We start from the raw sequence: 20,229 nt of genomic DNA, 5'->3' as shown, positions 1-20,229 counted from the left end.
TTTCTTTCCTCGCTTTATGAAAGTACTGCTTCGCTCTGCCCGATTGCAGGTTGATCGCCGTGGCTACGGTTCCAGGTACCAGCAGATCGGCCACTAATCGATCACCTTCCTCCGCTTCGATATGTCCCACGCCTCGAAACAGCGCTGGAATCGCTTCTATCCCTCACACTCTGACTCAAAACACACTCATTTTTCGCTTGCCGAACTGATCCACTTCCTGCAACGTTTTCGTTGGGGCGGTGATGATCATCACCGGAAGCTTATTCACTGGCTGAATCGCGGTTAGCTCTTCGTTTCTAGAGTCATAAGTGTATTGATTCGCAACGACCACTGCTCGTACAACGCGACTTTGGTTTGAATAGGAATGGACGCTTCCTGACGAAGCTGATTGAACAGTCCTTCACGTGAGTGAACTCTCTTTAATCCAAACGGAATGATTCGATGTAGGCTACGGAGAAGTGACGAAGCATCGTGGCATCATTCACCACATACCACGGAAGCACGGAAGTGTGTGTGGGAGATGCTCGGATATCGCTATCTGTGATGGAATCTCTCTGTTTTCACTCCTTGTCCACACAAAGTGGAGAAGTCTCGGTAATGCCGCAATGGGCTGTTCGAAAGACCGAAGAATCGAATTGAATTTTCCTTGTGAGTTGCTCTTGCAGCGTTTGCTTGATGTCTTCGAGTAAGAGAGACACGTTACAACCCTGAGAGCAGGTCAGGGACAAGTCGATCTGTGGGAGTTTGAATTGTTTGATTGAAATATTGTGGATGTGAATCGGATAAGAACGTGTGATGACATCCGGTGGATTCGCGGGCTCTGAATTCTCCGAGTTCTCTGTAAGAGAGGACGAATCCAAGGGGGTGAGTGGTTGCTGCTGTTCTTGTCGACTGTCTCCGATAAAATTCGAAATGGCAGAAACAAACTCTTTCCGAGTGAGAGACGAGGATTCACTCTCTTCTGACCTTACAAGTTGGAGAGATATTTTGTATGTATTCATGTCCGGTAAATACTATGAATGAGACACATCGAATAGACATACAGGAACTAGCTTTTGAGAAGCACCGAGAGCATACGACACCAAGCCTTCTTCCTCTTCTTCCAAATCTTCCACAAGTTCTATTTTTGAATAATTGAGCTGGTCTCTTAATAGAGAAGCGAGTTCCGTCGTATTCTCTCCTAGTCGCTCAATTGTTCCAAATACCACTACCTTTATTTTTGTAAATCATCACAAACCCGTTTTTCCTTACAGGTTTCGGGTGAAATCGATGATAGAACGCAGCTTGCAGAATGCATGGCGCCATTTGGATGATATTCGTCCGCCCATATAATAGTGACAGCATTTGCTGTTCACTTCCCACAGGAATCGAAAAAGAAAAAACTTAGCTATTCCTGGATTTCCATTATTCACGGACTGATGTTTCTAACAACAAAGATGAGTTTATCTGGTGAAGGAGCAGATTCAAATCATCCGCAAGAGGGCGGGATACCTGAACCAAAGAATAACTCCATGGAATTTGAAATCCGTTTTGTGGACTCAGCTTTGGGAGAAGGGCTCTTTGCAACGTCCAGGATCGAAGCTTGTATAACACAATTTGTGAGTGAAACCATAGATAACGTGATATTTTCTTGCTCACCTTATTGCAGTGAATTGTTTTCGAATTGTGATAAAAATCTCTGCACGAATTGCTATAAAAATGCGGCTTCCGTTGAATGTACTCTTTGCCATTCTGTTCACTACTGCAGTGAAGCTTGTATGGGAATGAATTCGTACTCGTTATTTATATTTTCGATTCTAGTGACTTCCATTCAATGTTTTACGATCATTACTGCTTGCCTGTTTGAATGGCGCTTTGAATAACATCCTAGACGAATTCGACTGATATAAACCTCTTAAACAAAGCTGTTTTTACACTTGTGTATTATCCTCTCGGCGAGCATCCCCAGACGGAGCTTGGCACTCCGACTCACTCGTGTTTCACTAGCATCCTTCACCTAAACGAACTTCCCACAAATCGTATCGATTCCCATCTTCTTTTTTCTCAATAGATCATTCTTCCTCTTCCATAGTCTCTTTCAAAAACGATCACATCCAAGTACATTCCACACACACTTTCCCTTTCGATCTAGACGCTTCTCTCCGTTTTTTCACTCAATGAATCGCATCTTTCACTCGAAACAATAAACCATCTCCTCAATCGATTCGATCAAGATCTCATTCAGCGCAAAATCGATTCTACTTTTATTCACAAACAAGAAGAAGCCTTCATTGAATCATGCAAAGAGTTTCCTTTTCCATCCACATCCACATCCACATCAATGAATATCCGCGGGCTTTATCTACTCACGCGACTTCTGCGAAAACTGTTGAATAACCGCGTTACGATTCGAGATGCCGAAATGAACCCGATTGGTTATGGCCTCTACCCCTATATAACCGCGATAAATCACCACTGTGAGCCCAATGCGGCGTTGGTGTTTCAGGGGAATCAGCTGATTCTGACGAGTCTTCGCCCCATCGAAGCTTCCGAAGAAATTCGAATTCGCTACTTGGATTCCTATCGAATTCCACGAATCAAAGCGAAACTGTTGGAAACTCAATTTGATTTTGAATGTGAATGTTCGATGTGTTGCGTAGAATTGTGGAATAGTGTTTCATGATGATAGAGTGATTGTGTGACGCAGGAAGCGAAATCCTGTCAAGGCATTCTTTGCTTGCGAGCCGTCAATGGAGGCGCGCGGTGCAGAGGGATTTGCTATCCTGAATTATTTATGAATGAGTCCTTTCCGAGTAGGAAGGCGAGTTGAGTCGTTTCATTCTAGCCAAGTTCGTTTGTGATCATTGCCATGTCCAAGTGGATGCGATGCAATGTCTTGACAGACTCGTTCCGGATTGTCGGACAGTTCGATACGAGGGATTTGCATCGTAGATTTGAAGTGGACATGTTGAATAGACTGAACGAGATGAATGCCAGTGAATGGTTGTCTGACCTGAAAGAATTGAACCAGATTATGAGCAATACGTACGAAATCCATCATGCGGAGCTGATCCAAGTGCGTATACTGCTCTTTCGAATGTACATCAAGCTAAATGTATCGCTTTGCGTTCAAAACTATGGAAATAGAAATTGGTTGCTGCTCTGGAATTCGGAGAGTATATTAAAGACTCGATCAGGGAAGTGGAAGGCATTTCACCGGAATATCTTGGATTCGTTTGGTTTCGTGTCTTAATTTGATAATATAGATGGAATCTATGGCAATCTTGTATAATAAACTAAAGGTGCAAACAAACAAGAAGGAACTACTCAAAGAGCTGGATGATTTGTAGCGCTTTGCGTTCCTTTTTATGTGTAGAAGGTATCGTCTTTACGGAGAGTATTCGAACTTCAACGATTCCTATCTTGTTTGTTCAAATCGGTTTCTTGCTCTCTACCATATGTTTATTTGTTCCTCTCCTTTCCAAAATTAAAATCAACTTTTGATTTGGACACTTATTGTTTCTAAATTTCAAAGTTGGTCCTTAATGAATGCCCCTAATATGCAAATCTGTATAATATGCAGGTTCATTCTTATCCAGCCCTTGAGAGAAAACGAAAATCGTAGAATCCAATATGTCTGAAAAGAAGTTCGATCCTCAAACTTTAGATAACTACGAGTCTTTTCACAAGGAGTTCACTCCCTATGAATGGGCACGATTGGGCATTTATGGAAGTGTCTTTGCTCCATTTGGCTGGTTCATCGGTAGGTCTAAACCTAAACTCCATTATTTGTAGCGAACACTCCGAATCGTAGAGTGAGGGCTTTTTCTTGCCTGGCGTTGTTCTGCCTTGGTGCGTATTGCGGACACTGTGTGTCTGTGACAAGTGCCCGAGAGAGACTTGAAAAGAGACGTTGGGAGAAATATCACTGCTAACTCCAGCTTTGTTTACCTACTAGTTTGAATGTCATTTTCGTACATATAGACTCTTGTTTGTTATAGTAACTTTAATTGCAATGGAAAGTCAAGAGGAAAATTTTCATGTGTTAGAGAACAAATGGGTTCTATCTGAACAGTACTATATTGAAAACAAAACAGACCGTTTGAAGGGATATGAGAATTCCTTCGAGAAGCTATGCGTGATCGGTACAGTAGAGACATTTTGGTGCTTTTGGAAACAAATTCCGGCGATTGCGTACGTGTGGCTGGTTTTCGTCATTTGCTAGAGATGTGTTTTTTGATGGGACTGAAAAGATTGTTGAAAGGACAGACACGAGCAATTCTTCGACGCTTGTCAGGAAATGTCGAGTAATTCCGTACTTTGAGTCTGAGGAATAGATTATTGGTCAGTGTATTTTTAAGGAGGGAATTGAACCCAAATACGAAGATCCTAACAACGAAAAGGGTGGACACTTGATGTGCGTGTTTTCTAGTAAGTTCTTTTCTCCTTCCCATTCACCAATAGAAGAAGATCACGATACCCTGTCAATTTTCTGGGAATGTGTTGTAATTAGTCTTATCGGTGAGAGTCTGGATAATGGCAATAATATCACGGGAGCTCGCGTAATTGACAAATCAAACATCAGCAACAACCAAATAAATTATCGTGTGGAGATTTGGTTCCGCAATTGGGAGGACGAAGCCTTCAAGGCCTCTCTTCTTGCCGAAACCGAGAAGCTGCTCCAACTCTGCGGTTGTACCTCGGCCAAAACATCGATCGAAACAAACGATTATTCCAAGTGGATGACCAAGGAGAGTAAATGAAACGAGAATGTTTTTTTGAAAAGGAACTTCACGTAAGCAGGAAAGTGAAAATGAAAATGAAAATGAAAAAGAAAATGATTAACATGATGATAATGATGAAATACACAACCAACTAAACGAAAAAAAAACGCGTCTTGTTTGTTTGTATCAACCAAACACTCCAAATCTCCATAGTTTCTCCATTTCCACTCGCATACTGGCTTTCCGCGGGGGTTGCGGTGTATCCCAAAAGCGTTCCACTGGGTACGGTCTGCACCAATTCTTCTTCGCGACGAGTGGTCGGCGCAGAGAGCATCGGCACCGTTTTCTGCGAACTTTTGCTCATATCGATCGAGTCTCCGCCTAAAAACTCGGACTCCATTTCATTGTCTCCGTTGAGCAGCGAGATCTTCGCTTCGTGCTCGACGATCGCCTCCCAGGGGATTTGCCCGGCCATTTTCCCGCCCGGGAGATAAATGCAAACGATCATCACGACAATCAACAACAAACACGGGACCAGATTGAGCCACAGCGAAGTGGCCGGATCGATATCCATCAGATTCCCCACGAAAAACGGCGGCAACGAGAGACCGACGATCCCCGTCACATACACCATTCGATGGAGTTTTAACTGATTGGCCTCGGTGGATTCCACCTGGACGTGAACGATTCAATTCAAACAAACAGAAATAATCATCGACGTGATGGGCTGGTACGTCCAGTACCCTCCGACCAGCAGCCAGATCCCAATCACAAACATCACATGGTTCCCCAGCGCGCACACCAGCGTCCCCACGACGCCCGTGATCCCCGCCACCGCCACGATCAGCGGAATGATCACACCCTCCCTGAACACCAGCCAGCGAATTCCATAGCGGACGTACAGCACGCTGAACAGACCGCCGCCCGCCAGCACGCAGCTACCCGTCACCAAACCCACGAATCGCCCGCCAAAACTCGAAGTTGGTCAGCAAGCGGACCACGTGACCGTAGTAGCTGCAGCCCGTCAGCACCGACGACAGCACGAACTTGTTGCAGAACTCGCACACGATCGCGATGATGATGATGTAGTTCAGTTCGCCGGGACTCGGAAGCTCTGCGAAAATAGGGACTTTTTTTGGAATGCTTACTTTCTGAAGAGTCTTCGGTGGGAGCAGGCTCGGAGAGCAGGCTGCGGTTCAGGCCGTCTGGGGTGTGAAAGGTGGAAACGTGGAACCTCGATCGTTCTGACGAGCGGCAGCGAAGCGTGAGACGAATCTTCGTTTTTCGGCGGAAACGGAGAGCGAGTGGGGGAGAAAGAAGAGAGAGAAAAGAAAAGCGATTAGATCGCAACCCACTCCGAAATACCTGAGGTGAGAAAGAACAATGGCATGCATCCTACACACCCCACCACAGATTCTTCAGCGAGAGCGCGCCCGCGACGAAGGGACCGATGAGGTAGCTGAGACCTGAGAGAAACTCCAGATTTGAGGTGACAGCCAACCGCTCGCCGACACTGGTCAAATCGGAAAGATATCTAAAATCTAAGAAAATGGTGGAGAGAAAATACGCTTGGTAGAGAGGGGAGCAGTAATCAAAACAACCAGCAAAAATACGGAACCAAATGAATTTACCGCTCGTACGCGAAATGGCAAATAGGAAATTGACTATAAAATCAGGAAAACCATTGATCACCACAGACTACAAGTCCGCATAAACAAAAAAGAAATAGATATCGCTTCCGAACCGCTTGGCTAATGACGCCATAGACAAAGGTAGCTAAGATACCACTTGGAAAAAACACCTTACCTATGAGTTGCGTAAGGAAATAGCCACTGAACGTAATCGCATACTGATACCCTGAAAGATTCAAAGAGATATTAAGAAACGGGATCAAAGTGAGGATCGCAGTGAAGGCAGTATTGTGGAAAAAGGCAGTAAAATAGAGCTCCCACTCCGGGGATAATTTCATCTGACTCGGAATTAGGAATATAGAAAAAGAAAACTATTTAAAATGCAAACTATTCTTTGGAGGGCTTTGGTGTGTTGGATATTGCGTTTCATCCAATATGGTTTTTGTTTGTTACGAAATATTGATAATTGGGATTGAAATCTTAATAACCGAGGTTATCTGCAAATTCAATTCCATTCGATTACGTATTAATATGAATGAGAATAACAAATATTAATATTATTTTTGTCAACGAATGGGTTGCACTTCAAGCCATACTTTACCGCCAGTTCAATATGCCAGTGTTTTGCCAAACACAGAGGATCTTTCGAAGGGACTTGTAGTTGAGTGGAAGTGATCTGTTGGATAGGGACCAATTTACAGAACCCCTGGATGTGAATCGCAGTTGCGTTATCGTATGAACGATTCAATTATAAACATTTGCGATATTTTTGCGTAATTGTTGCTCTTGGTTGGTTGACCGCTAGTACTGGCTTGAGCAAACATTCAGACGATCCTTTTTTGGGCTATCGTCCAATCGTGGACGGAAAAGCCGCAGAGTACGAATGGTACACGTACGGCTTCAATTCTTCTTTCAATCCTAGCTACAAGCGTTGCAATGAGATCATGAAGTCGTATGCCGCTGCCATTGCTCATCATGACCTGCTCTCCACGACTGATGGTACGGAGAAGCGTAGCGATGGCACGCCCGTACTTTTCTTTACAATAGTCCAAACTAACCCCAAGATGCGAACGATGGGTCACTTCCTGAAGAACTGTCCGGAGGTGGTTCTCTCCCAATACGCGACCTGGTTCAACAACGGCACCGTCATCACTCTCTACGACACGCTAGGCCCCGAAGCCCTCGCGTACTTTCTCTCTCTCCTCCTCCTCTCTCACCCTCAGCACGGTCGTCAGCGAGTCCGAACTCAAAACCGTCCTCTGCACGCCCGCCTCCGGCCTCATGCTTCTCAACTGCCTCCACACCGACCCTCAGCGCTTCCGCACGCTCTCCACGCTCGTCATCGTTTCCACGTTTCCCCTTTTCTCACCCAGGTGGGCGCCCTCTCCGACGATCTCCGCAGCGCGGCGCAGCAGCGCGACATCACGCTCTTCTCCTTCTGGGAGCTCGTCGACGCCTTCCAGCCCGACGCCGCGAGCTTCACGCCGTGCCGCCCCGCGGAGAGCGACCTCTGCATGATCTGCTACACGTCCGGAACCACCGGCGTGCCGAAGGGCGCGCTGCTGACGCACGGGAACATGGTAGCGGTCTCCACGGCCGTCGTGGAGTACATCGAAACCATCGGCGGACTCGAGAACACCGACGCTCACATCTCCTATCTCCCCATGGCCCACGTCTTCGAGCATTTCGTCCAGTGCGGCGTCACCTTCTTCGGAGCCCGCATCGGCTTCTATCAGGTATCCCCGCGGGAATCCGTCCATTGCAGGGAGACACAACGAAACTCCTCGACGACCTGAAGCATCTCCACCCCGCGGTGTTCCCGTCGGTCCCGCGGTTATTCAGCCGGATCACGGACAGCATCCTGGCGAAGGTGCGGCAGACGGGCGGGATCAGGAAGATGATGTTTGAGATGGGTTTCGACGCGAAGGTTTGTCCATTGCCGCGGTTATTTTGTAGAAAGAATCGCTGCTGCGCGCGAATCAGCTGCACGACGCGCTGTGGGACTCGCTGGTGTTCAGCAAGGTGAAGGCGACGCTGGGATTTGACAAGATCAAGTTCATGGTGACGGGGTCGGCGCCGATCAGCGATGAATGTCTGATCGCGCTGCGCGTGATCTTCGGCGTGCCGGTGATCCAGGGCCTGGGGCTGAGCGAGACGGGCGGAGGCATCTGCTGCAGCTTCATGATGGACCAGTCGACGGTGGGGCATTGCGGAGGCATCATCTGCTGCTCGGAGGCGCGCGTAGGAGAGCGAAGAGAAGAGAGTGAGCGGTAGCTGGTGTCGGTGCCGGAGATGGGGTATTCGGTGGAGGATTCGGTGCATGGTCGCGAAGTGAACGAGAAGGGCGAGGTGGTCAGCGAGGGTCAGCCGTGCTGCGGGCGCGGCGAGGCGTGCTACCGCGGTTATAACGTGATCAAGGGGTACTACAAGCGCGACGCGGTGAACCGAGAGACGTTCGACGCGGAGGGCTGGTACCACAGCGGCGACATCGCGCTGTTCCGTCCGAACGGAGCGATCCAAATCATCGATCGGAAGAAGGACATCTTCAAGCTGGCGCAGGGCGAGTACATCTCGCCGGACAAAGTGACGGCGGTGTACATGGAGTGCCCGCTGGTGAGCTCGGTGTTCGTGTACGGAGACTCGCTGCAGTCGTATCTGGTGGCGGTGGTGGTGCCGGATGAAGTGGAGCTGCGGAGAGCGCTGAGGAAGCAGGGAATGGAGGAGGCGGACATGGAGTTCGCGACGATTTGTAAGAGGAAGGAGGTGAGGGCGGTGGTGATGAAGGCGATGATGGAGACGGCGAACGCGTCGAAGCTGATGGGATTCGAGAAGGTGAAGAATGTGTATTGCGAGAGCGAGATGTGGACGGTGGAGAATGGAATGCTCACGCCGACAATGAAGTTGAAGAGAGATTTCTCGAAGAATCATTATAAGGAGATTATCCAGCAGCTTTATAATGAAGGAATGATGAAGGTCGAGAATTGAGTTGTTTGTTGGAAAAAGAAGGAAGAAGGAGGGGAGGGGAAGGGAGAAAGAGAAAGAGAAAGAGGGGAAAAGAAAGAGATGGGAATGGGGATGTATAATAGGATATCATGGATTATTGGTTAGAGCACAAACAAAGGATGTGAAATTATAAATGGAATGGAAGAGGGATGAGTCGTGATGATGAAGTGGGGGAATGACTCATAGCTTCGCAATGAAGATTGTCAGAAGATTGAGAAAAGAGTAGTAGATGGCTGACATCGCTTGCCCATCGCACACAACCCCCAATCTCCATTCCCATCCCGTGTTTTCGCCCTCCACACTCCCATCGACTTCCCCTCTTCTCGTTTCCTCCAAACAAACACTCCACTTCTTTGCAAAGAAACTCATAATCGAGCTCGTCTTTCCCTTCCCCTTCGTCGTCGTCGTCGTCGTCGTTTTTTCGCTGTTTTTCGTTCCTTTCTTTCCCGCCGTTCCTTCGCTTTCCACCGACGACGCTTTCTGCGCTAGCAACGGCGTCGACTGCGACTGCGACTGCGACTGTGACTCCGATCCCTCTCCACCTTCCACGGTTTCCACGGTTTCCACGGTTTCCACGGTTTCGTAGACCTCCTCAAAGCCTACAATGGAAATTTCCCTCGATTCGAACGTGTGAAACCGTCTTCGTCCGTCACTTCCACCATTTTCTTCACCTGGTGCGTCCTCGGTTTCCCTGGTTTCCCCGGTTTCCCCGGTTTCCCCGAAGAAACGCCTCCGGAAGGTTCTTTCGATGAAACTTCCTGGCGTTTCGCGAATAAATCCCTATATGAAAACCGCGGTAATTCGCTACATGGCGCCAAAAACGGTTTTTTTCTCTCTTTTGGCGGGCTTGGCGGGATCTTTTCCCTCCGATTGTGTCTCGAGTTCCATCGAATTCGATTCTTCTTCGACAGTTTCATCGATGGAAGGATTCGGTTTTTGGTTTTCGATTTCCATTTCATCCGTGTACAAATTTCGATATCGAATTCGATTTCGTCTCTGCAATTCATTCAAAAACACAAAAATAACCGCGATTATGTCTTCTTCACTGTCTTCCTGGTCAAACAAATCGTCGTCGTTTGGGTTTGGATCTTGAATGGGATCGTTTTGAATCTTTTGGATTGTGCTTTTCTTTTTGGGTGGAGCGTTTTGGAATAAAGAAAGCAAAGTCTTTGATGATGATGATGATGAATGTGATTGGGTTTTTGATGTGGATGAGTGTGTTTCTTTTTTTATTTCTGTAGAATTGGAATGTGTTCTATGTTGATATTCGAGATGATAGAGTACTCTTTGAGAGGTTCTGAATAGGGATGAACGGGAGAAGGAGTAAACTTTATACTCGGATCTTCAATATGAGAGAAATGTGGAGGACGCGCAGGATCATTCGATTTGCCCAAAGAAGAAGAAATGGAGTTACAAATCTACATCACACAAATATGAGGAAAACACTTCGTCGCTTAAACATTTAACTTCTGAGAGAGCAACACTATAATAATGGACTGAAGAAATAAGATCAAAAGTACTTTTGAAACCTACTTGGCAAACCACACAATACATATACTCTCAAATTCGTTCTTTTTGCATAGAGCAATTGTATAAGCACCCTTCTTCACTCCACATACACAAAGCACTGAAAGTACAGAATCTTCCTTTTTCTCTGCAACTTTCTTTAAAATCCTACTTATAACAACCAACTTACCCATAATTCTACATTTTCGCAGTATGCGGTGTCACTTCTAGGGATTTACATAGCAACGGAATAGTAAGTGCTCTCTTCTCTCTCTCGAGCAAGTAGATAGCACTTTCCACATATTGAGAAAGATCCACCTCCATGTCCTTCCAACAAACAATACAATGGGATTATAAAACTATGTTTTACATAACCAATATGAAGTCCTAACTTTTATATGGCAAGTGATCAAAAGAGACAACAGTAATCACTCCATAAACAAGTAGGAATACGTGAGATATTGTCAAACTGCTATTTATGCATTTTTATTTTATATTTGTACGTAGGATGTGTGGGGAGTTCGAAGTTATAGAAAAAATAGATGAATATCACTGTTATTACAAATGGGTGACATTGCACTATCCATCGATCGTATTAAACTGTCAAAGCAAAGTATATTTATTTGTGAATGTAATAATAATAATAATAATAATACCACAAAACAAGAAACCATAATATACAAAATGAAACTACACAGAAAAGAATAAGTCTAAAAGCAGATTTCAGTCTGATTCATTGGTACCTCGTACAACCAATACCGTTTTGATAATAGAGATGTAAGCAATGAAACATCATTTATCAAAATGTTCACATACAAACAATGAGCGACTTTGACATATAGGTAATAGATTAATGCCCAACAAACATTCAACTGTATAATTCCAATAACATCAAACCATTCCTTCAAACCTGCCTTCATCTTTCAGACCTAATTCTTAGATTTGACAAGATTAGCGAAAGTGGAAGAAACATCTATAAAGGAAATCATATCATTCAAACACTACTTGAAATTGACTTTGTTCGAACTTCCTGGAATGAATCGGGTAGATTAACACGTTGAAGATTTGGAATATCTAAATTCTATCAATATCCTATAATTAGAAATACTTTCCAATGTTACTGAACGAGGATTACTGAAGCAATATCCTCCTTTAGTATTGATAACGGATGTTAGATTTGGAAGATCTATTTTCATTCATTTTGATATGTTTCATTATTACTTCGCATAACCAAAGAACATGCGTTATCATTCCATTTTCCAGCAAGTGTATATTCACTTAGTGTAATGGATTGTAATGATGGAAGATCTACATCAATCATTTCACTCTAACTCATTCAATACCTTCAATTATTGTTGAGAATGACCAACAAAAGGAATAATATCCCAATGTAATGGATTGTAGATTTGGAAGATCTAATCATTACACATCAGTATTAGGAAAATACCTCGAACTACCAGGGTACTCCACCAAAAATTGCATGAATAGGTCTCAATATCACCAACACTTATTGTTTGCAATTGTGGTAGGTTCTTCAGCTCAAAGTCTCCTCCAAAATCAAATAGACTAAAAATACCAATTTGAATGGATTCCAGTGATTCACAATTCACTATGTGGAATGATTTTGAATGGTTATTTGCCTTGTCTCTCGCATCACATGAGTTTCTATTCCAATCAGCTTGTTTTACTTGAGTAAGTGAATTCTTTCCGATTTTCAAAGTTTTCAATCGATTCAATCCATCGATTTTGAATGTTTGCACTGAGCCAAAACAATCATCGCCTATTTCGATTGATTCTAGCCATTCGAACCGATTCAGATCCAATGAATTCACATCATTACAACTATTCGAACATATCACCAATTCCGTCACTTTCAAATCCATTCCATTCAATTCAGAACTATTGTGGATTTCAATTCGTTTGGGAGAGACATTTATAATTGGTTTAGTTTTCATTTCACTTGGCTTTTTGTTCTTCAGTACACTTCGAATGCTTTCACTCATTCCACTTACGTACCAACCTTCATACAAGTCAATTCCACCTTTCTTTTCGTTGCCACGTTCCCATTCACTTTCTCGAATTGCTGTTCCACTGCTTTCATCAAGCAAATATCCTATTCCATTTCGTACAAATTTACCATTTTCAATACTATATCCTCCTATATAAATGGGAATTCGATTCAATAACTCCACATTACCATTCTCACCTTTATTTTCAGCATATTCGATCATTTGGTTATTATCAGCATCAAATTCACGAATCATTCGAATCAATTTGTCTTTCGACCAATATCCTTCAATCTTCTCTTTACCATTTTCTACATCATATTCCATTCCATAACCATCTCGATTCATTTCTTCATCAAATCCACCTCGATAAATCACCACATCATCATCACTCTCATCTTTACCATTTTCATGTTTACATTCACGTCGAATTGTCATGATCAATCCTTCTTTACTATTTTCAATTATTCTGCAATCTCCATCATTTCCTAGGATCGAATCCCAGTTTTCTCTTTGTAATGCTTTCCCGTTCTTATATTCAGTTATTCCACCGATTCGCTTGCCATTTTTCATCATCCATGCAAGACTCAAGATTCCACGATTGAATAATTGGCAACGACCTTCAACTTTACCATCTTTCATTTCACTCAACAAGTATTCACTGGAATGGTCTCCTTGATATAGAGTCACTTCATAATCGACTCCATTGATGGAAATTTTCTTTTTTTCCCTGGTAATGTAGTCGTTGAGTAAATACCTTGATTCTCTGGGTTTTTTTGAAGAATCTATATTCTTACCATGTCCCTATATGTATACAATCAAAATTGTTGACCATAATAAAAAATGAATTCCACTTTTACCTCAGTTCTGTTATGTTATTCAGGAATTATCAAACGAATGTCTGTGTTTGATTAAAAATGAGTTTTGTTATAATTATCAAAAGGAATTGCCTTCCTGTTTGTATAATAAATGGATAGTGATTCAAATGACTACATATTTCTCATATCTGTCTAAATTGACTCTCTAAACAGGAACTATATAATATTCTTTTTGGAGTATCAAGGATTACCTAATTCAATACTTGACTATTTTTAGGTGAATTAACATTATATTTTGGATTTAGTATGTATCCTATTCTCATAATGAGTTATTATCTATTGATATGAAACGGTTTTATCAAATTCACAATTTTCATAGTATTCAAGGTCCTAATTTACAGCATCATAATGCCATTACATAGAACAAACATGTATTCTTATATTTAACCTGATTGAAGAGAGGGCGTAATACATTAGAGAGAGAAAAAAAAGGTTATCGTCCATTACAAACCATTCTGAAATAAAAATATCTTTAGACAAAACTTCTCACATAGTTCCACATTATCTACTAGTTCATTACTATGATTTTTTTATTAAAAAAATATGGTAAATAATACCTATATGAGAAACATATACTAGAATGGAAGATGAAGCGTTATTGAGATAGCATCACATATGTGTGTTCAAACAGTTAAAAAAACGAAACAAAAGCAATCTCATTTATACCAAACGTAATAAAACACATGGTTTATCTCGCATACTCTCAGCTGAATAATTGTTATAAATCACGAAAATTGAAGCAAAAACGGATATCTATTGAGATTTAGTTAGGACGCATAACAAACAATAATATCTTATGAATGCATTTTATGGTGGAATCGATTTTGGAACAAGTAGTTTTACGATTTCAACATATCAGACACATGGTCCCAAGGGTGTATTAACCGGTCTAGGAAGACGTTCATTTCCATCTGTTGTAGCTATCAGCAGAACGAATGAACTATATATTGGTGAATCGGCACTTCCTTATATACTATCATCTACTTACTTTTCAATTCAATGTGCAAAGCGAGTTATAGGATATCAATACAATTCTGAAAAAGTATTATCGAATCCAGAAATTTGTATTGCTAATATGAGAGAAGGCAGAGATGTCAAAGTTGAGTTTTACAAGGAAGGATGGGAAATGACAGAACCCCCTGTTTCTATCTATGTGGAATTATAAAAACATATGCTAGATCGTTCTGAAGTTATTCGAGGTAGAAAGTTGGATAAAGTGGTTGTTACATTCCCAGTAGATTATAAACAAGAACATATTGTTGATACTGAAGAAGTAATTCGCCAAGTTGGTTTCACAAAAGAAAACTATTTGATATTGAAAGAACCTATAGCTGTAGCTTTCTGTTATGGACTTGAAAAGTTGAGGAATAGATATACATTAGTTTATCATTTATTAGCGAGCTCCTTTTCCTGTGCAATTTTACAAATAATAAACAATGCTGTGGAGATTTGTGGTTATGACGGTGATGATAGGGTTGGAGGTTTAGCATTTGATCAAACGATTCGAAATTGGGTTATTCGTAAAGTCAAGGAATAAACACTCTTGGAAATCTATAATTCTAAAAGCAAAAAGTATTCACGAAGAATGCAAAAACTACTAAAGGAATGAAGTGAAACCAAAGAATAGCTAGTCAAATCACAGTCTTATAATATAAATCTGTACGATATTGCCAGTATACAAGTTTTGAAAGAGATAGATGCGATAGAATTGACAAGAAACAGAATGTATTTACTTCTTGATCCATTTACCAAACGTACTATTGACGTCATAGACTATACAATTAAAAAAAGGAACTACAGAAAGAAGACATCAATCGAAGTCTCATGGTCGGCTATTCTACTTCATTATCATGCGTTCATTCAGCTCTAATTCGATATTTCGGTGAATTTGTTACTCTCAAATTCGACGTCTCTTCAAAAGAAGTTGTCGCCTCGGACGCAGCAACATTCTATCATATCTGGGCAGAGAACGAAAGAATGTAATCTGAGAGTCTGCCTCGTGTTGTTTGTATTACATAATATGGTAGACCTGCAATGATGAGTCAAGTATCAAATGCTTCAAATACCAGTAATAGGTTAGATGATTCCTTGTAAACGAGTATTTCCACAATTGTTTATAATACTAATCAATTCTTTTATTCCAATTCACCATCACACTCTCCATTCATGATTCCATTTGATTCCTAACAAATAGCATTCAACGATTTCCCAGTACGAATCATTTCAACAAACATCCCAACCAATCAAAGCCATTTCACTTTTCTTTCATCCTTCCTTCCTTCACTCCGCATACGTCACCGTGATCCAATTCTACCTCTCACCCCTCTCTCTCTCTCTCTCCTACCTTCCTCGCGAACCCCTTCTCCCCGAACACCTGCAAATACACATCGCTGTTCTTCAGCCCTCCGTCCATCGCCCTCGGCACCAGCGTCTCCATCGTCGTGAACACGCTCCTCTGCATCAGCGACCCTTCTCTTCACGCCTCCTCTCTCCCCTACGTCCCCGCACGCTATACGGCGCGATCACCACGTCGGGGTTCCTCTGATGCCGCAGGTCCAGTCCCGCGAAGCTCACCGACCCGTTCGCCAGCCGTCTTCCGCGCCGCAGAATCAGCAGCGTCCGCTTCCGCCGCCGCAGCAGCGACGACTCCTACAACACACCCTCCCCGCGGGGATACATCGCCCAATGGGACCGTGTCCTCGTCGTGGCAACGCACCCACACCAGATTCTCCACGTAGAAGAACCCTTTCCGCTCGAAGATCGACAGAACCGCGGGAATGCTCTCCTTGTCCGCCCAGACGAAGACGAATCCCGCGGGAACCACGCGGCGCGAGAGCTGCAGGCGCTCCAGCTCGAGGTAGGAGAGGTCGCTGGGCGTGTTGACGTACACCATCTAGATGGGGAGAGAACCGCGGGGATACGTTGAACGTCTGCTGGAGCGTCGAGTAGTCGAAGGACAGCGGATCCGCGGTTAAAATGCACTGCTGCGGGGTCGGCGGAACAAAGTCCTGAATTGTGTGCGTCCACGTCAGCGGAATCGAACTGGAGATAACCGCGGGAGTGCCAGATACGCGGGGATTTTGATGTATTCGCAGGGAAACGGACTCGACGTGTCGCCGACGGGGATTAACCGCGGGGATTCGGGGGGACCGAGCAGCTGGTAGCACTTCCTACGCCATGGAAACGTGGAAACGTGGAAACCGGGAAAGAGCCTTGCTGGAAACGGTTTCAATCAGGCGGCCGGCGCGCGTGAAGTAGAGATGGACGTTCCCGGAGCGGCCTTTCTGCCGTTTTGTTTCGTCTCTGAACGTGGGGAAGCGAAAGCGAAAAAAACTCGGAAATATCGGAATCGAACTCGAAGTCCTCGTCTTCTTCCGAGAAGTCGTGGTCTTCGTAGGCGTCGCTTTGGGTGGGTTAAGATAAGAGGATTGTACTCTTCGTCGGTGATCTTCTCGTCGAAAACGGTGCCGATTTGATCACATAGTTCCATCAGATCGCTATCGTCTAAGGAAACTCTGGAAGTGATAGGAAACCGGATGAACACACTCGTTAGCAGATTCTTCAGGTTTGCTGCCTTGAACACTTGAATCTGGGCTCTTTTCATTCTGTTGCGTTACACAAAGAACATAAAGAACAACATGATTTCTCTTTTCTGCTTTTTTGCGTTGAAACTCTTCCAGTGCCTCAAACTTCTTCATAATCTCTTCAGGGGTCATGTCATCACTCACATAACTAGAAAAATTAATAACTACAGACAAAATCCATCCTACGGCAGATAAAGCGATTTGTCGACTACAGGATAACGAGACGATTTTTTACGCTCCTTTTTCTCCCTTAGCATGTACGACATCGCTTCCAGATTCTATGTAAACTAATCAACAAAAACAAGAAAAATTGTGGAATTCAACAAATAGGAGAGCTCAATTATGAACGATTTTATTCATCAAATATTCCTGAATTTCACTTGCTACGATAAGAGAATGGAGCTTGGACCGTGCCCTACACATTGACTCCCCTTGCTACTTCTACAATCGAGAATAGTCTGTGGGATCCATGCAATCTTCCTCTTTCATTCCTAGCTTTATATCCGCGCATGCGTAAATGGAGGAAATCGACACTTCCGTGTCCTACATCGAAGCAGAGGGAAACGATATACTTTTAAATACATTTGCTTTGCCAACTGTCGAATACTCAGCATCAATGAGTATAAATCCCGTTTCTGGATTCCCTCGCATATTTCCATCCAGCAAGCCTTTTCAATCTCTCCCTATGATAACTGTGTGAAACAATATAGCTACATCGTATCGAAGCGTGTTAAACAGGTTGTTTAGTTTTGAATCAACATTCTCTTCGAATAGCTGCATGAGCGCTTCGATATCCTCACAATTCGTAACTCCATCGAGTCGAATCTCCCCGTTCAGCTGGTTCTGTCCAAGATCCAGATACCCGTAGAGATAAGCCACATCATTCATTGGTGGCAGTCCAAAAAGCGACTGAACATGCAGCCCAGATAGAATGAACCACAACGCATTCTCTTGCTGTGGGAACAAGGCGTGTTGCAGAATGGTCACATTTCTGCTTTTGAGCGCATCGGAAATGACCGAAGCGACGCTTTCTAGACATTTTTGAGTTAAAAACAACTCTCGATTTTTATACACTCGCACTTGAAAGCTTTGAATCGATTGAATGAGCGAGCACGACAAAATCTCATTAAACACTATGATTCAATGCGATTCGGTGAGTCAAAACTGCGCGACGTTGGCTGCTCGAAGGTTTTCACGATACACGATAGAACCTGTTTCGGATTCTGCAGAGAATTGGAGAGAGTGTGCTGCTGTGCTAAAGATTGAAAGAGATGGAGCGGAGAAAGCGCGGTGGTGATATCTAAAAGACGGATTCGATTCTGTCTGTAATGGGAAACACGAACAAAACAAACATGTTCAGAGAAATTCACTGCAATGTTGCCTTTAATACAAATCGATGCCTGCTCTTCATTCTGTCTACACGCTCATCGCTTTCTCTTTCCCTCACCCACACAATCGCCACTGACACACACACCGATCGTTCTCAAAGAGCATCGTTTTCTCTTCGATGCTCAGCTGCAAATTGCACAAATTCGACACAACTTCAGGAAACAAAACCTCTTCGTTCTGCAAGTGCATTATCAATTCGTCGCGATTCGAAAACTGGTAATACCCATTGAGCCCAGCGCTCGAACTCGCGTTGGGGAGCTTCCAATCGCCTCGCGAAGGAATGGTTCCGTGAACGTGCTCATCGACGAGTTCGGGTTTTAAATCATAGTGAATCCATCCTAACAACACTTGTTTGATGATCAGTTTCTGATAACAGCGATCCGTTCCGTCCACAAAGTGAGCAAATCGATCAAAAACGCCAAAATCCGAGGCGATTTCGTTCATCTGCGTCACGGAATTCTGAAAAGCGGGCGTTAAAGGAAGCGGATTTGTGTGGTTTTCAACGGCACTCCAATCGATTCCCTCGAAAAATCGGTGTTGTTTGATCTCCTGAATGCCGCCGTGGCCTAATCGCTGCTCGGGGTTTCGTTGAAGCAGCGCGCTGATAAAAGTGCGCGCAGAGTGCGAAAGAAAGGGAGGAAGGATGATTTGTTGGTGGGAAATGCGGTTGAAAACGGTCTATTTCGAATTGGAAAAGTGGAGAAAAAAACTTCGACGGTGTTTCCTGTGAAAGGAACTACGCCCACCATGATTTGATAAGCCAACACGCCGAGCGACCAAAAGTCACAGCAATGATCGTGGCCTCGATGGCTTACAATTTCAGGTGCCTAAACAAACATTAAGACAATCAAGGAATTCGGAACCATGTATTCCGGAGTCCCCACATAACTAAACGACCGCTGGCCTGGATGCAGAATTCGGCTCATTCCGAGGTCCGTGAGGATGAGATGGCCATCATTCGTCATGAGGATGTTCTCCATCTTCAGATCGCGATAGGCCACTTGTAGAGAGTGCAGGCTTTCTAACGCCACGACAACTTCGGCCAGCTACGAGTGAACGAAATGATGGTTCTTGGACATAGGCTCGAGCGTAGCTTTCGCAGAGACGGTTGTAGGGCTGCTGCTCGATGAGAGAAAAGAAATCGCCTCCTGAGTAGTAATCAGTTACGAAATACAAGTTGGAAGTATCTTGAAAACTAAACCGCAGCTTCACAATGAATGGACTATCCACCAACTATGCTTTATTCTCCACACAAACAACAACTTCAAGGAGCTTTCTTTCACGTAGGGTTCTCACGAGAGTCGAAGCACGACTCAATTGATTTTTGTTGAGAATCTTCATTGCGTACAGCACATGGGAGTCGTTCTTTTCACATAGCCACACCTGGCCGTAAGCTCCTTGGCCAATACAACGAATCAGTTCAAAACTCTTTATAGAAATATCCTCAGAAGCATGGAACTCATACGAGGGAATGGCAATAGATTGATTCGAATTGAGATTCATTGTGGGTAATAAGAACACCGAAGAAA

The 20,229-nt window shown here is 43.7% G+C and overlaps 7 protein-coding genes; 4 read left to right on the top strand and 3 right to left on the bottom strand.

Moving 5' to 3' along the window:
• Nucleotides 1–560: 560 nt before the first annotated feature.
• Nucleotides 561–1,230, bottom strand: GSBLH_T00006395001 (uncharacterized protein; the record flags this gene model as incomplete). The annotated part of the gene is made up of 3 exons (XM_013040691.1): nt 561–1,013; nt 1,044–1,180; nt 1,212–1,230. The coding sequence occupies 3 exons, from the start codon at nt 1,228–1,230 to the stop codon at nt 561–563; spliced, it is 609 nt and encodes a 202-aa protein (XP_012896145.1).
• Nucleotides 1,231–1,813: 583 nt separating this feature from the next.
• On the top strand, nt 1,814–2,652 carry GSBLH_T00006394001 (uncharacterized protein; the record flags this gene model as incomplete). Its single annotated transcript, XM_013040690.1, has 5 exons — nt 1,814–1,840; nt 1,871–2,018; nt 2,072–2,097; nt 2,132–2,589; nt 2,640–2,652. The coding sequence occupies 5 exons, from the start codon at nt 1,814–1,816 to the stop codon at nt 2,650–2,652; spliced, it is 672 nt and encodes a 223-aa protein (XP_012896144.1).
• Nucleotides 2,653–3,612: 960 nt separating this feature from the next.
• Nucleotides 3,613–3,964, top strand: GSBLH_T00002163001 (uncharacterized protein; the record flags this gene model as incomplete). XM_013040689.1 has 2 exons in its annotated part: nt 3,613–3,742; nt 3,775–3,964. 2 exons carry the CDS (start codon nt 3,613–3,615, stop codon nt 3,912–3,914), a joined length of 270 nt encoding a protein of 89 aa, XP_012896143.1. The 3' UTR covers nt 3,915–3,964.
• A 30-nt stretch (nt 3,965–3,994) lies between these two features.
• Nucleotides 3,995–4,742, top strand: GSBLH_T00006393001 (uncharacterized protein; the record flags this gene model as incomplete). Its single annotated transcript, XM_013040688.1, has 4 exons — nt 3,995–4,173; nt 4,205–4,286; nt 4,317–4,410; nt 4,444–4,742. 4 exons carry the CDS (start codon nt 3,995–3,997, stop codon nt 4,740–4,742), a joined length of 654 nt encoding a protein of 217 aa, XP_012896142.1.
• Nucleotides 4,743–7,278: 2,536 nt separating this feature from the next.
• Nucleotides 7,279–9,319, top strand: GSBLH_T00002162001 (uncharacterized protein; the record flags this gene model as incomplete). Its single annotated transcript, XM_013040687.1, has 6 exons — nt 7,279–7,520; nt 7,558–7,672; nt 7,708–8,070; nt 8,100–8,261; nt 8,291–8,575; nt 8,609–9,319. The coding sequence occupies 6 exons, from the start codon at nt 7,279–7,281 to the stop codon at nt 9,317–9,319; spliced, it is 1,878 nt and encodes a 625-aa protein (XP_012896141.1).
• A 6,868-nt stretch (nt 9,320–16,187) lies between these two features.
• On the bottom strand, nt 16,188–17,577 carry GSBLH_T00002161001 (uncharacterized protein; the record flags this gene model as incomplete). Its single annotated transcript, XM_013040686.1, has 10 exons — nt 16,188–16,376; nt 16,405–16,620; nt 16,649–16,769; nt 16,799–16,897; nt 16,929–17,030; nt 17,062–17,130; nt 17,162–17,242; nt 17,274–17,332; nt 17,366–17,459; nt 17,498–17,577. 10 exons carry the CDS (start codon nt 17,575–17,577, stop codon nt 16,188–16,190), a joined length of 1,110 nt encoding a protein of 369 aa, XP_012896140.1.
• Nucleotides 17,578–18,754: 1,177 nt separating this feature from the next.
• On the bottom strand, nt 18,755–20,203 carry GSBLH_T00002160001 (uncharacterized protein; the record flags this gene model as incomplete). Its single annotated transcript, XM_013040685.1, is given in 5 exon segments — nt 18,755–19,378; nt 19,411–19,527; nt 19,564–19,746; nt 19,778–19,933; nt 19,952–20,203. The coding sequence occupies 5 exon segments, from the start codon at nt 20,201–20,203 to the stop codon at nt 18,755–18,757; spliced, it is 1,332 nt and encodes a 443-aa protein (XP_012896139.1).
• Nucleotides 20,204–20,229: the final 26 nt, after the last annotated feature.

The sequence above is a fragment of the Blastocystis hominis genome (assembly GCF_000151665.1).
Source record: "Blastocystis hominis, Singapore isolate B (sub-type 7) whole genome shotgun sequence assembly, scaffold_17".
NCBI classification, from domain to species: Eukaryota; class Bigyra; order Opalinata; family Blastocystidae; genus Blastocystis; species Blastocystis hominis.
This window is presented reverse-complemented; position numbering and strand designations above follow the sequence as displayed.